Source organism: Falco cherrug, chromosome Z, assembly GCF_023634085.1.
Source record: "Falco cherrug isolate bFalChe1 chromosome Z, bFalChe1.pri, whole genome shotgun sequence".
NCBI lineage: Eukaryota > Metazoa > Chordata > Aves > Falconiformes > Falconidae > Falco > Falco cherrug.
Window position 1 is genome coordinate 13,347,434 of NC_073720.1, and position 16,018 is coordinate 13,363,451.

At 36.9% G+C, this 16,018-nt stretch overlaps 1 protein-coding gene across 9 annotated transcripts in view; it reads right to left on the minus strand.

Moving 5' to 3' along the window:
- Positions 1-288: 288 nt before the first annotated feature.
- The window catches only part of PRLR (prolactin receptor), a 122,870-nt gene continuing 107,140 nt past the window's right edge, over positions 289-16,018 (minus strand). For all 9 annotated transcript variants that reach the window (XM_005432888.3, XM_055699192.1, XM_027811146.2 and 6 more), the window contains 7 exons: positions 15,184-15,316; positions 13,798-13,967; positions 12,361-12,530; positions 11,233-11,377; positions 10,270-10,369; positions 9,256-9,325; positions 289-8,626 (listed from right to left, as the gene is read on the minus strand). In XM_005432888.3, the coding sequence (XP_005432945.1) occupies positions 7,601-8,626; positions 9,256-9,325; positions 10,270-10,369; positions 11,233-11,377; positions 12,361-12,530; positions 13,798-13,967; positions 15,184-15,316 (1,814 nt within the window). In that variant the 3' untranslated portion in view covers positions 289-7,600. The remainder of the gene's footprint in view (positions 8,627-9,255; positions 9,326-10,269; positions 10,370-11,232; positions 11,378-12,360; positions 12,531-13,797; positions 13,968-15,183; positions 15,317-16,018) is intronic.

Here is a 16,018-nt window from a genome sequence, read left to right on the forward strand (position 1 = left end):
GCTAATTGGTTCAATTGCGCGGTGCATGCAAAATGCATTAAACACATCTGTCACAGCACCTTCCACATGCAGAACAGGGCGAGCCCAGCCTGCAGACTGTGCTGGATGTCTAGCTTTTCCTATTTATATATTCTATGCTGGAACTGCTATATTTCATGGAGAAAGCTATAATTTGTGAATTTTATTCAAGAACTTCTATTAAATTGAAATGCAAACACCATTGCAAAAAGATTTTACAATGACAAAAGATTGAAAAGCCCATCAGAAAAACGATATTGATCTTACGAGTGAAATTGCTAGTAGATTTTATTAAAGCCAGCATTTTCAATATTAAGAACTTAAAAAATGCATTTTAAAGCATTGTCCTTCAGATACACTTAGAAACAATGAAGAATTCCTGAGTAACTATTCTTATACCAGTATTCTCCAACCAATGTACATACTACATATGAAATCTACTTTCTATAGTTTTTTTTTAAATTTTGGAAATTTACAGAACATTTGGATCTGTTTCATAAAATAATTGTGCTTCAAGTAATTCTGTTGCTACAGCAATGACACTACAATAACTTGAATGTTCCAGATTGCATACAAATTCTGAAACTGTAATGGAAAAAATGCCTAGCTTGTATTGCAAAGCTAGCAATGAAATGATTTATGCAAATGGAAGTAAGTTTGCATTAAATATTGGATCACTTCTTTCTCTGCTGGGAAGTATACCGTTTATTCTGCATATTATTCAGAACATGCAATTTAATTTATAAATATGTTTCTTTGTGAGAATTGCTGGCACAATAAGGCAAGGAGGTTCTACAGACTGTTCCCTGCACTTAATGCCATGACAGAAATTTGAACAAATGCAATTAGTTAATGGCTGGTGACAAATTTTTTCTGGGTGGTACTTTTTCAGATCAGCACCCTCTGTACTGCTGTATTTTACACAATGACTAAAAAAAATATGAAGCACAATATAAAGATTTCAGAAGCCCAGATAGTGCTGAGTATCTCTCAGCAATATAATGCATATATGGAACAGATGGTTGTGTTATTCCAGATGATGAATGTTTTTTATAGTCAGAAAAAAAAACAACTTTCCAAGATGAAAAATAAACAACACTAAAGTAACCCAAGAGCTGTGAGTGTGGCTGAGCAGTAGTTTCCACTTACTTTTGGAATGAAGGACATGGGGATGAGAATTAAGAGTAGTCTACAGCATTATGAACATTACAAAGTACAGTTGGACATATTTCTGCACGGAGAAAAATCTGCCTCTTCCTAGACATATATAATTTTCTGTCCTACTGAAAGGGTATGTTCTACAAGTGACTTCTATGAAGATTTCCAGCTTCCTTTACAAATTCTACTCTGTAAAACAGACCTTTGCAGTCTTTCTAGGAATCGAAGTGAAATTTTTCCGTTTGTACTGATGTCAAAACGAGGTAAAGGTACCCAGCAGCTCACAAAACCAGACCCAAAAGCAGCGTTGGTTTTTTTTTTTTTAAAAAAAGACAAATTCCAGGACAAGCAGCATCACAAAGTAGAACAGGATGTTAAACATTCCAGAAATAAAAGAGGAAGATACAGAAAAAGACTTCCTTATACCTAACTGCTCTGCTCACCAATGTCTTGAGTATAAGCCCAGCTTTTAGCGTATTAGCACTACAAGAGGTCACACAACTAATTCAGGTATTTTTCTTCATTACTTTTGACAGCTATAATAGTTTCTCTTAAAAACTTAGCTTAAATGGGATAGATGTATTTTAAGCCTGACTTCGTAATTTTCCAAATCTATCACCAAGACAGGGACTTTCTGATTAAGGAAAATGTTAACAGATACATTGTCACAGATACAAACTAAACAATGCCCAGAAATGCCAAGAGACCAATTAGTGGTATCCACGAAGTCCTTTTTTCTCTTGGACCTTCTAGGTCATTACATTATCTTTAATAAATAAAAAATAGAAGAATGCTTAAGAATGATAGGCATATACGTGAGACAATGTAAATGGATAAATACCGCTCATCTGTAGATCTGTCTTACTAATTGAAGGTTGCTTTTAAAAACAGTGTAGTACACTTTATTTCTCTTGATTTTTTTCCTTAGAAATATAGGAAATGCAACAGCAGATCGGATGAGGGGTCTAGCTCTCCAAGCATTCTGTTTGCCCAGGACCAGCATCAGATACGTGGAAGAAAGTCCTGTAACTGATAGAAAGTGCATGACAACTTCTTATGTACAGGGCTTTTTCTACACGTATATAATAGCTGATCTGTAGTAGCTGGTTTCAGCTTTTTACCACTCTTTAGTGTTTAATAAGGCTTTACTGCTTATGTGGACCGTCTCAGGTAGCTGTGCATATCCCCACTTCTGATATCACACTATTTTCTTCTCTTCCTTTTTTTTTGCACTGACTCATTTATCACTCCTCTCAGTTCTACTACTCATTTTTTCCTGTCTACTCTTACATTTGATCCTTTTGCTTCCATTTTCCACTCTCCCTCCCTCTGTCCTCAGCTGTAGTGAAAAATGCATGTTTATCTGCTCTGATTTCTCTCATTATCTACCTATGTACCTCCTATAGTGACTGTACTCCTCTTCCATTCTGCCACAGACACCATGTCCCTCTTCCCATCATTAAGCTTTTTCTATCCCCATATATTATGTATTTCTGTATTTATCTTTGATATATATCTTTGATCTTCTGCTTGACATACGCAGAAAAGACAAAGAAATTCCCTTATTTGTTTCAAAATTGTTTTCAAGGCAGGGCACAGGATTGTTCCAATTAATGTAATTCAGTCCATCTTTCCATACCCACAGGAATGTGAGTCTGGAGGGTTTGGCATAGTTGAGAGCAGGGCTAGTCTCCATATTCACTCATTTAGGGACAGAATTTAAAGATTTACTTCTCAGGAACTCAGCTGAAAACAGGTCTTTCTAAATAGCAAGTACGGATAAATGCTTAGTTCCATTGCTGAGTTCCAGAATGAGAGCATCTCTGACAATGCAGCCCATTCAGTCCTAGAGCACTGAACACACAGGCAATGGCAAAAAACTTTTCAGCCCAGGAAAGGAACTGGCACTTGGCTGCCAAGCTGGTTAGTATGGCTTTCCCTGCAAGATGGATTTTTCTTTGTTATTTTTTCATATTAAAATATTTCATCTACACATCTGAAACTTCCCATCCTAGTACTACCAGTGTGAGACAAGTGATGATTCCATGGCAAACTGTTAGTTAACAAAAATAATTTGACCATTACAGATTTTTTAAAATCTTGATAGAATGATTCACAGTTTGACACACAATGTAAAATGCTTTTGTCTGCCTTTTTAAAGGGAGCAAAAAAAAAAAAAAAAATCTGAGGTAGCAATTTTTGAGAATATGATGCCTGATCTGATGACACTTTTTCATTTCATTTGTCTTTATGGCTTTGTAGAAGATGTCTAATATCTATCAACTGGCTTAGATGACTTCTGCTTCCTTGCACAACAACCTCAAATTGTTTACAGTTAATGAAAAATTATTAAATACATTGACGTGAACCCCACATATACAATGCTTCAGAGATCACACATTCTGCTTATTCAGTTTGAACACCTGCTGTCACTACACTTTGAATACTTAAATGACATTTAAAGCAACTGTATATTTTCCAGCCATTTAAACAGAGACAAAATCAGCTATAGCACAAAATTCACTGCTCTAACATAAATCAATTACATATTTGTTTTACAGTTTATTCTATAAACACATACATCCTTTTACTTGTATTATATAAGGTCAGTTTGCTGCATTTTTATTATATAATCTTTGTAGTTACACAGTATCATCATGATCATCCTTCAAGCCTGCATCTTATGTGACAGTGAGTTTTGGGAGCACATGCCCTGCGTCAATAAATCCTATTTCTTTAGAAGTCACTGAGACACTAAAATTATACATCAAGTCTGTCTTTGCTGAGGAAAAAAGTCTTAATCAGAAAATTTAGATAATGAGTCATATTTGTCAATACTGAAGAAAAACTGCTCATAAAACTAGTCTGAGTCCGAAGGAAAGGTAATTTATTAAAAAAAAATTGATTTCATGAATTTTATAAAATCAATTACTTCTGAAGAGCCTTTACGCTTCCTTTTAGGGCTTTTATGCTATGAAAAGTAATTCATGCTTCAAGTGACACATGCATAAATTTGACATTGAAAACATCATTCAAACTTTTCAAATAATTGTTCCAAGTGAGAAGGTTGACTAATAGTGCAAGAGCTAGAGGGCTAATCCCTGTTCCTCAGGTAAATTCTGTTACATAGTTCATTTCTCTATACATCAAAGGAGGTGTCCACAGCCTGTTATTCCCCAGTGGTGTGTCATAATTTTACAATGTGTACAACTGCTGCAAAATCTCATCTATTTCCTTATAAAAAACTATTTCTTAAGAGCTCCAAGCAAAAATATTGTTGCAAACAGAAAGAATGAAGTATTTGAACATCTAAAGGCCCACACACTTAGCTGAAGGTTATTCTGATTTTACAGAACAGTAGTTTATTCCCTTCTTGATGTCCTTTCAGATGTTAAAGGGCATTTTCAGGTATTGCTCCCACCTTGGGAGCAACAAGGTGTTTTGGAAAATAAAATCAGATCCAAGGGAACAATAATCAACCTGCAGATTGGTCCAGCTTAAAGAATGGAATATGTTTATGAAAATTGTGTTCAAATTGTGTTTAGCTAGCAAATCCCTCAAAAAGCTTAGCTACCTGGGAGCAATGAGCAAATGCGCCTTTTCCACTCTGGCTGAATTTCCCCCTTCATAGAAAGCCATGTCTTTGGCATATTGAGACATTAATCAGCAAAGGTGGGAGAGAATCTACACCTCACAATGTAATTTAGGCTACAGCTATTTTGCAGCTTCAGTACCATTTTATGGCAAAGCATAGAAAACCTTCCACTCAGTTCTCTTTCTGTGTGAATTACTGGAGGTATGCTATAGTTACCAGCAGGTAGTCAGGATGAATCACACACTTAAAATCTGCTAAAAGTTGTGTCTGTTTGCCTCAGGTCCAAAGTTATCAATATGACAGGAACAGCCTGCTGCTGACACTTATCCCCTGATTTCTTTGGTTTACAGCATCAGTGTCATCCCCTGTGTTTTGTTTTACCCTAAGAAATCCACTGCATAAGGAAAATCTTTGGGCTGTGTTTTGGTAAGATTCTATAGCCTCTATGCATCACAAGATGCATCACAGAAGGCCTGTAGCAGCATGCCTTTATGCGCAGCATTAGATATAGAAAACAACGGCTTGGCTCAGATATGGCTATTTGTGTAAATAAAGAGAATGTGCCTGAACCGGATCAGCTCTGCCAGATTCAGTCAGAAAACAGAAGTGTAAATGAAGCTCTGTCGGAAAGAGTATATTACCAACTGACATACATGCACGCACACAAGTTGCTGCCCTGCAAAACATTCCTGATTTGTGATAAGTTGGTAGTTTCTTTGCAGTACTTTTAGCATCTGTAGAAAATATATGAGATATACTACAAATAGTATATCTACCGGAAAATTGTCTTGTTAACTATAACTGAACAAAATTTTACATTTGGCTGCCCTCTGGAGTAGCCACTTCATGTCTTCAAGTGTTAAATAAGTGGCTGAATTAAGAATCTAAGACACCTCCCTACACATTCAGCAGAGCAATGAGATTGCTCTGATCAAGCTCTGGAAGTGGGCAGTATGTTGCCTGTGTAGAGGAAGCAGACTTGAAATCTGATGCCTAAAGTAAATGTTATAGTATACACTAACACATATGTTTACAGACACACAGGTAGCTAGTTGAAGTCTAAAGTCCTGCCAGCAGAAGGGCTAGGCAGCTCAGCTCAACTGATCTGTACTTGAGCGATTCCATGGCCTGATGGTACAAGGCAAGAATCTGATTTGCCAAATTAGATTGGCCACCTGGGACCTTCAGAATCTGAAAGTCTCTTTTGGCTGGGTCTGCAGCAGGTTACCTGATAGTGCAGGAAGGCTACCAGTGCGTAAAATCATGAAAAGCTGGAGGAATTTAAAGCTGTTCAGGAAGGACAAGTACAGAAGACAGCTTACCTATAGTAAATACACTTTCCTTCACACATACAGTACCATTCCCTTACCTTATGTTTCCAGTTTCCCCTGAAGCTAGTGATAATGGCTAAATACTTGGTCCGGTTTTAATCAGGCATCACTTGGTCATACTTTCCTGGAGTAAATTAAACTTTTGTTTCAAGAAGGAAGGACCATTGAAAGTTCAGAGCCATTCCAGTATCATTGTGATTCTGCCTTCCGTTACATGGAATATGAGGAATCCTCACTGTTCCCACTGCTGTTTCGGGGACATCTGTCCAGCCCAAGTACATGGACTCCCTTCCTCATTCCCACTGCTATTTCAGCAGAACTCTGACTCAGACTTTATGCCTTCTATCTTTGACTTTGGAGGCTGGATTCCAAAATTAATGTTGATAAGTTCATTATGAAAAAGTTGACTTCAAACTTGCATTCCAGGCTCAAAGAAAAGTGCAATGCCTTAAGGATGCAGGAGAACACCATTCCATTAGTGATTAGCATCAGAGTACAAATTCAGTGGAAAAGAAGCTTTGCTCTCAAAACCGAGATTCTATTCTAATTTTATAATTACAGGTGATAAAAACATGTGAAACAAATAATTTATAATTCAAATAGTAATACATCTGCAATATATTAGAAATATAGTTTAAAAATTACTTCATATTAATTAGTATAAAGTTTAATTTTATGCTTTGTCTAGAAATGGTAGCTTTACTTGTTACTGCTCTCTCAGCAGAAGGGAACAATAAAGTTCCTAAGTAGCTAGATAGCATTGGGAAATTAAAAACATTTTATTTTGCTTTGCTTTTTTTTTGATAATAGAAAAATAGCCATTAAAAATACATTGTTAAACATATGGACTTGTACTACAGTAGATTGGTATATTATGTACACTAAGGCAGTATATAAAATACTGTCCTGCTATTTTTTTTCGAGGTTTGTTTGGAGTGGGATATGAACGAGATGGAAAGTTTTCCGTCAGATTGAAACAAAGCAAAAATATATTTAGAAGGATTTGTTATTTTACTGTAATTTGTTTCTTTTTTATTTATGATTTCTATATGACAGCTCCTTTTTTCTTAAGGATTGAGGAAAATTATAAAGAAAACTTAATCTAGTGTCAGAATGTGTTCAGAAGAAAATACATTGTAGATGAGAATGCTGTTGTGCAATGATTTATCTATGGTGTACTGATTGACTCATGACAATTTTTATCTTTGTTGAATCTGCAGTATTCACTCAAGTTTAATCAACTAATAGAAAACCTGCAGTGCTGAATGATTAGCTTACAATGTATTTTTCATAGCAGGTAATACCCATTGCCTTATTTCCCTGTGTCAGAAATGTTTAATGATTCAATGTTTACTTCCATGATTATTACCTAAACCCACAGTTTGTTTTATTCTTTGTATAATACACATAGGAGGCTAGGCTTTTTTAAGGTACTGTTTGCTATGTGGTTTTGTTTTACTGTACCTAACTACTAAGTACGTACTGTACTAACTACTAATTATTTAAAGGAGGGCATAAAGGAAGATGGGTCCATATACTCTGATCCACTGGCCTCTCTTTTGCACTCGCTTGGAACTGTCAGACAGTAGCTCATATTTTTCTCAGCTTGACTTTGCTGAATGTTCCAAGATGTTTCCATTGCAGGTTCTTGAGAAACAGATGTGTGTTGCGTGCGTGAGTCTGGCATTAATACTAGAATATTATGGTCCACAACTGTTGAGACCTTGGTGTATTCTTTGCTGGTTCCTGGAACAGTGTATTTTTCAGTCTTTCCACTATTTTCTTTATGTTTCAGTACTACTGCTGGCTCCTCATCTTGTCTGACTTTGTGAACTTCTACATAATCCATTAGTTTAGGATTCAAAAAAGGTGACTTGTCATTAGGTCTGCTTTGTTTGACCTGCACTGTGGTTTGGTCAGTTTTGGAATGCAAATTTTCCATCTCTCTTTGCTTTTCCATGTCATCGTAGACAGTTTCAGTGATAGGATATTGTGACTGATGCTTTTCTTCATTTCCCACCAAAACTGGTGCAACGTTCACATTTGTGGTACCCAGTGTTATCTTAGGTGCATCTACAGTACTGTGGTAGGCAAACACAGGAGGCTGATTATTAGGTAACTGAGCTGCAGGCCATGTGGATGATTTTGTACTCTCATTGTTAAAAAGGAGTATTTTCTGTTCTGAGGCTATACATTGAGTTTCCCAGCTCCTTTTTCCTCTTTTATTTTCTTGGATGTCTCTTAGGTCTTGTCTTTGAAGTGTTGATGGAAGGGCATGGGACTCCCTGCACTTCTCAGAAAGAAGAGAAGGGCTGTCACAGCTCCCTCGGCCTGAGTCACTGTCTGTTTCCTTGAGTATCATTTTTGCATTTTTACTGGGATGACCATTGCCATGGCTTGGCATGAGTTGCTGATCCTCACTGTCCTCTACCTCCAGATATTCTATCAGCAGTTCCTCACAGTCTGATGTTGGAGGGAAACCATGGCAACCAAGGGCACTCAGTAATTCTTCAGATTTTCCTGTCTAAGGGCATAAATAAGATATATTTTTTCACTGTTAACCTTAGGGTTTATCTGACTAGAACAATTGTAAGCAACCTACATATTTAATATACAAATACTTCAATAGTTATATCACTAGACCTAAGCTGGATTTCTACTGCTGCAGAGAACAGTGGAAGAACAGAGGAAAATTTCTTTAGTTCCCTCACTGGGGAGCCATAATCCCAGAATTCATGGTTCTAAAATGGGAGGACTAGGGAGCTTTCAGCAGGTAGGAATCTCATGGGTTTAACAAGATGGAAATGGAGAATGATACAGCATCCATGTCCTGTGTCCCCAGCATGGCAAGAGACTCTGGAGAGTAACTTCCATGAGAACTGGTAGGAAGATCACACAGGCGTTGGCTCTTGTGGGGACCCAGGGAACAGCTGAGATCACCAACCCCATTCTCAAATCTCCTCCTTGCTAGTGCAAGCCAAGACTGCCTCACACATACCATCCACATGATCAACCTAAAAGTGTCACTTATTTAACATTGATTAAATTAATTGAAGCTGGTTTATACTTTATTATGGTAATAGTGTTTGCTAGTACATAATTTCGAAAAGTAAGTAATGGTGAATTCTTTTTGTGGTTATCAGTGCTACTCACCTCTAACAGATGTGTATCTATACCTTTTATCTTTGGTCCTGGAACTGGTGGTAGGATAAAGGCTATCATTCTAAAAAAAAACAGAACAAATACACAAGGTGTAAGTATGGCTCTTACCTCTCTATTTTTTCTCCCATTTCCTTGGAATGTAACTGACATTTTAAACACTTCTCCCATATCTGATACCTCCTTGTTGGACCTTTGTTTCCCGTCCACCTCTCAAGCCAGATAATTTATAAATCCAGTTACAGTTCATGTTATGTATGTATCCTTTGATGTATGTATAAGGAAGAGAGCAGTACAAAAGTTATTCAACTGGAAAAGTAACACTGCTAATGTCTTTTTATTATCTTTTGTCCCTTAACCTACGGGTCTCTAGTATCCCTGTAACTTCATCACTGGCCAAGAAACAGCTTTGTGGGGCACAGTTCAGGAGGACTAGTGAGCCTGTATGTACATACTTGACTGTCAACTGACTATTACTAAACAGGATTTATGATCATTGACTTCTGATGGCTTTTCCATCAACAGCTTCTATCTCTTTCTTCCACTCAGCCAGTATTTTTTGCAAGACTTGTACAAAAGTGATAATCTTTGTGACAACTTTCTCTTTCAGATTTGATTGAATTTAGCCAGTCTTCTGGGGAACTGACAGACAGGTGGGCAGAAAGACAATTTTATAATACAACCTTGTTTCCTTTAGGAGATCAGGGCAAAACCAAAAGGCATGTCTTCTACAGGAGCAGGGATACTCCAATGTTTGCAGAATACTTACATAGCTAACCAGGGTGGTCAGAACTAATAGAGACATGTCTTTACCAACCGAGAATTTAGCCTGACCTCCCTAAAGAACAGAAATACCACTTCATCAGTTGTGAATTTGAAGTCAAATAACTGTAATTTATAGTTTATAAGAGAACACAAAACCTATAGGATATTGACTGAAATGTTAGAAGTCTGTTTTTGGAAAGTTTGCTGAGATTTTCAGCTCCAATTGTGAAATTGGTGACTTACCTGTACCCTTTCAAAACCATTGTCCAGCTCATGATTAAACATATAAGAGACGACAAGACACCAACGATGATCCACACAACCATATCTTTTACTCTAAAGTCTAAGAAACAAACAGAATTATTTAAGGACACACATCTAGCATATGCATAGTCAGCATGTAAAAAAAAGTCTCAAATCACTTTTATTTTAAAAATTGATCTAAACTGCCAAATTTGGTATTGAACCTAGAGGCCTTTACTAGCATAGATGGAGCTCAACAGTAATTATAATACCTGGTAATAAATATACTTTTTATTATGGCACTGTACAGGAAATAAACTCTCTTGGAAAAATGGTAAAAAAAATGTATGAAGAGGGAAATTTTGTCACAGCCAGTCATAGCAATTGGGTTCAAACCCAATTATGCCTATACTTCAGTCATTTCATTATCAAATACATATCACAGAATTAATGAAATGACGGGTTAAATGATATAGGACTAAATATTTTTTAAGTATTTCTATTGTAATGTGACACTTTTTACATTGAGGTGTTTATTTCAAATTCATTCCAGATAAAGAATAGTGAAGAGCTGTTACTGTCTGAAGGCAGTCACTCTTTGTTGTCTATGTATCAGTTTTAATGCAGCCACTGGTATTCCTTTAATGAAAATGACTTAATTGAAAACTACTTAATTAAGTACTACCATGATGAGAACAAATGAGGCAATAAACAGAAAGGGCATGCTTTTAATAAGAATCAAAATCGATTCACCTTCTTAACTCCAAAAAGTAATGAAGTGGAAAGTTAACTGGGTGTGGTACAGGGACTCTGAGAATTCCTGTACCTTAGCAATGATGTTCTTACCTGTTCTAGGGAAATTCTGGGATGTCAATCTGCATAGGTGCCACAAACAGCTAACAAAAGTGTAACGTGAATTTACATGTAATAAAACAGTTACTGAAGGGATGTCTGGCCACTCACCGGTAGGGATCTGAATATACTTTTCTGAGCTCCATTCACTCCATGATCCATGGTGGTCTGGTTTGCAATGAATCTGTACAATGTACTTCTTTCCGGGATTTAAACTAAACATTCTATATTGTGTTTGCTGTCCAACAAAAATAGTCTGGAAATTAAATAAAAAGCATAAAATGCACATAGAATAGAGACATTTTCCTAGGAAAAAATCACAGCTAGGTTTAAGTCTTGATATTGAAGGTGGGAATATAGAATGAATCTGGGTAGCTTCTTAATAAATGTTATGGGGTAATCATACATTTATTTATTTCTGTGGTTCAGCTTTCTAACATAATTCAGTGCTAATGAGATCTGGCTCTGATATACTATGCAAATTAAACTACTACAAAACCACATCATTAGTATATGGCAAATAGGAACGAACTGTGGTAATGGTAAGAACTGCAATCGTGAGGAGAAGGAGGCAAGAAAGAGAGATGGGGGAAGAAAATGTAGAGAGAAAAGAAGGAATGTGGAGTTGGTGGAGCTGTGCAGGACAGTAAAAAGTGAATCTTGCAATGGCCAGGGGGCTTGGAAGTGCAGTGGCAGAGGGAGGAGAGGGGGAGATACAGAGATGGCTGGTAAGTATTGCCGCAGCCAAGAAGGGGATGCGCCCAAATACCAATAACTGGAGTCTTTGGTTTGGCGCCCTGTTTAAGTTGCAGATCCTGACTACAGAGAATTATTACTATTATGTGGCAATGCCAACTATCACCTAATGGCCATTTGTACAAATTTCAATGATTTTACATAATGTCACTGAGCTTTCTGTTACCTGAGAAGTGCTTGTGGTTGGGAACAAATTATCACAAAAGAAACCTGACTAAATGAGAATGAACAATTTAAACTGTAATGCCAATATGATTAATGTATAATGGCCACAATTAAAAAGTAGTACTTTATCACCTGCTATTGCACAACAGCATCTGAGATACCTGTATTCTCAGCAGGAAATTGTAGATCACAGAAGTGCTTTTGAAAAATGATGAACTATTCAGTGTGTTTACTTCATTATATTCAGGCATGGGACCTGGATGACAAAATCTAATTGATCAGGAAACATCATCTAGCACAAACTTGAAACATCCTTACTTCCCATTCCTCTCCTTCTTCAGGCTTTAGTCGCAACTCATATTCAAGGGTAAGCCATCCAGATCTGACATCAGCCAGCGGGGGTGGAGACCATGTCAAGACCAGATATGGTTTTCTATTTATTGACTTTTTTAATTCCAGAGTTACGTTCACAGGAGGATCAGGCTGTACTGTTAAAAATCAAACAAATGACAAAAGTCTAAATGATTTTTTCATTGCATCTTAGGACGAAACACAAAATGGTGTGAGTGGTGAGTTGCCACCTCTGTTGCACCTGTCTAGTAATTTAGAACTGGTGCTGGCATACAGGGATCAAGCGTTTCCTGATAAAGTAAGCATGGATTTATGAATTTGAAGAAAAAACTGAAGAACAGTAAATATGTTGAGTTCATGTTGAGATTTCCCTTAATCATTTATCATCAGAAATATTTTTTTCTTGTATTACCATTTATTGTTGCTTTTCCCCACAACAATGTTTCAAAGTTAACAGCTTTAATGCTGTGTTATGAAAGCTGGGGTTTACCATAATCTTATCAAAATTGCTGTATATATTTAGGAATGCTTAAGCCACAGAGGTAGCTGATGAAACTTGCCCCCTTCATCTTTCACATTCAGAAAATGCAACAGCATAATGCCTACATGCATAGACAAGGATGTTTACAAATAAAACAAACCAGTAATATTAAAGACCTGCCTATATCTTAAAAATAAATTGAAATGGAATCCAGGTTTCTGCTACAGTCAGTCTTGCAGCTTAGTTAGTTCAGAGGTAGAGCTTCTGCATATTGTGCATGTATTTTGCCACTTGTCTGATGCAAAGCTTCATTGAGTAGTCAGGGCATAGAGGTAAAATGTAAAACTTGTTCTCCAGCAGCTCTTTTCCAGTTGCCAGACTCTAGGCAGCCAGATCCTCGATAACAAAATAGTTCTCTGTCATAATATTCCACTCTTTCAGAAAAAAAACCCAAATACTTGTCCACAGTCAGTCTGTGGAAAAAGTCTGAGGAAAGAGATTATAAGTACACTGCTATAAAAAGCACTAATTTAGCTTTGCTTGGGTCTGGAAGTACTTTTAGGTAATCAAATTTAAGTATTATTAGTTAAAAGATCAATTTGATTTCAGTTGCTGGTAAAGTGGAAAAAGATTTTAGCTAGATGATGTTTCTTGGGGCTTGACTGAAAGAAATACGGAAAACCAATAAATAGTTATTTGAATGCAGCTTTAAAGCTTTTTGTATTTTTAGGCTTCCTTTGAAAATAAAATGGCAAAGGGATGAATATTGATTTATTACTACAACATATAAGATCTTATTTGTTCTTATGAGTTTTTAACTTGGATATAATACTGTATATGAGAAAAAGCTGGAATTAAAATTCTTGGGTCAAAACCCGTAACTTGAATGATTTGGTTCCACAAAAATACTTTTTATCTCTTACCTATGTAAGTCACATCCACATAATGAGGATCAGAGACTTTACTTCCCATTTCATTAGTTGCCTTCACAGTAATATTGTATATGGTCCAGAAAGATGTATACTTTTTATTGAAGTAGCATGAATTGGGGCCTGCAGTTCTGTAATCTGGACATTCATAAACCTGTTCTTCTCTGAAATGAAAGAATCACGGTGATTAGGTTACACAGACTAAACCACCCGATTTGTTTACCAGTAATTTAGCATTATTTAGGGCTGGATCAGATTTGTCATGCCTAGCAACGTGAAGGAAATCAGAAAACTACTTTCGGACTAAGGAATCATTGGACAATTCCAGACACCGTAGTAAACATTTTACCCCAAAATGAACACTATAAAACCTGAAGAATTTAGGCTGTTGTAGATGCAGCAGTGGGCTGGTAGTGCAGCCCTTACTTTTCTGAAAGCCATTGTCCATTGCATAGCTCTTACAGGTTCCAGAGAGCCAGTACAAGTGATTGCTGAAGTCTTCTAACCTAGCTGTTAACAACTGAGTTATTTCCAATGTTCATTTCACACTTGCATTAGTTCTGCATGTTAGATTAATATGCTTTCAGAATCTATTTTGGTCTTTCATCACCTGTTCCTCAAAAAAATCTACTTTGTACCTGTCCTCCAAATCCATTCCCAAGCTTCCCAAAAGGAGTATGTAGTACTAGTTCCCAAGCTCCTCTGAGATGCGCAATAACAAAAAGAAAGTTGTGGATATGGACCTCACACTCTGTCCTGGGTGGCTGGACCAGTACCTGTCTTTTTCCATAGAGTTCCAGAGAGTTTTTCCTGGCTCTCAGCTGACTAGTATAGAGCTTAACATCCAGTTAGGACAGTGCAAGGTTTACCAGCGCTGGGTGAATGAAAAATAGTTCACAGGACCACCCCAAAAAACTGACTACGTCTTTAAAATGAATGTTTAGCACTTGATCTGAGTTCCAGGACCAAAATTACTGGATGGAGTTAGGAGACATTCATGGCCTGTGAATACTTATACAAAATAAGCATTATCACAAGATGACCCAGTATCTGGTCATTTTGGAAAGCTTTATATCTGGGGCTACATGGGCGAATTGCTACAGGACTGTGCATTTGTATTGTGTCCTATTATGCAGTTGCTGTGCATTGGCAACTTTTAAGGCAGTCTATATTTCAAGGCAGAAGAATCCACAGAAATAGGAACCTAACATAAAGAGATCCTCTTTCAACCTTAAATGTGTTGCTGCCAGTGCTATTCCTGAATATGTCACTTGGAAAAAAACATGTGGTATGGAAAACAACATCTCGTAAATGTCAAACCAATCAGGACTGATTTTCCAGGTCCTCCCAATAAAACACTAATTATACACAGCTTATTACCCTTCTTTGGTGTAAAGCAAAGTGTGGTTAGTAGGATGTCCTCCATCCGCACCAGGTTTCCACCAACAAGTAAATGTTTCTTTTTCTGGAGAACGGCATTTTATTATTGTAGGCTTTTCAGGAAGTGACTCTCCTGTAAGAAATAAAGAAATTAACTACTTAATAAGTTTAATGCATTAGGTAAACCCTGAATTCATTAAACAATGTCAAGCAGAGCACAGGAAAATATTTTTTTCTTTTCTACAAGGAAAGGCAAGATTTTGCTTCATATTAGCATGAGAAAGGAAGAACAGTTCAGTGGCTAGGGCAGAAACTTGCTACTTTAATATGAATTCAAAATCCTTTCCCACTGCAACTATGCTGAGGAACTATGTTTTTGTTCCCTGACTATGGCTCTTCTGTACCCCCAAATCTGATGCGTGCTCAAATACTGTCATAGCAGGTTCTCTGCTATCCAATCTATTTTCTACATAAACCATTTTTTCTTCAAAAAGTGTGTTTTAAGACACTTCTGACTGTTTAAAAATATGCTGTCATTTGTTTTAGCTTTTACAGGAAACAAATGAAGACCGTATGTGTTTGCCTATTTGCTCATGTCCCTGCCAGTAGTTCTCTTCTGAAGTACCTATGCTGATCTGCCCCCAAAGATACAAAGCAGCAGCTCTCCTATTTCCTTGCAAAGCAATGTTATGCTCAGTACTCAGGCTACTGGATTCCTGATGATGTTTTTATAGACTCAGGCAAAGCACTTAGAGTAGGGCAGAGGAAAATGCTTATATTTTCAATAAGATGATGCCAGTCAAACCCTTGATGAGACTGAAACATTTTCAGTTAT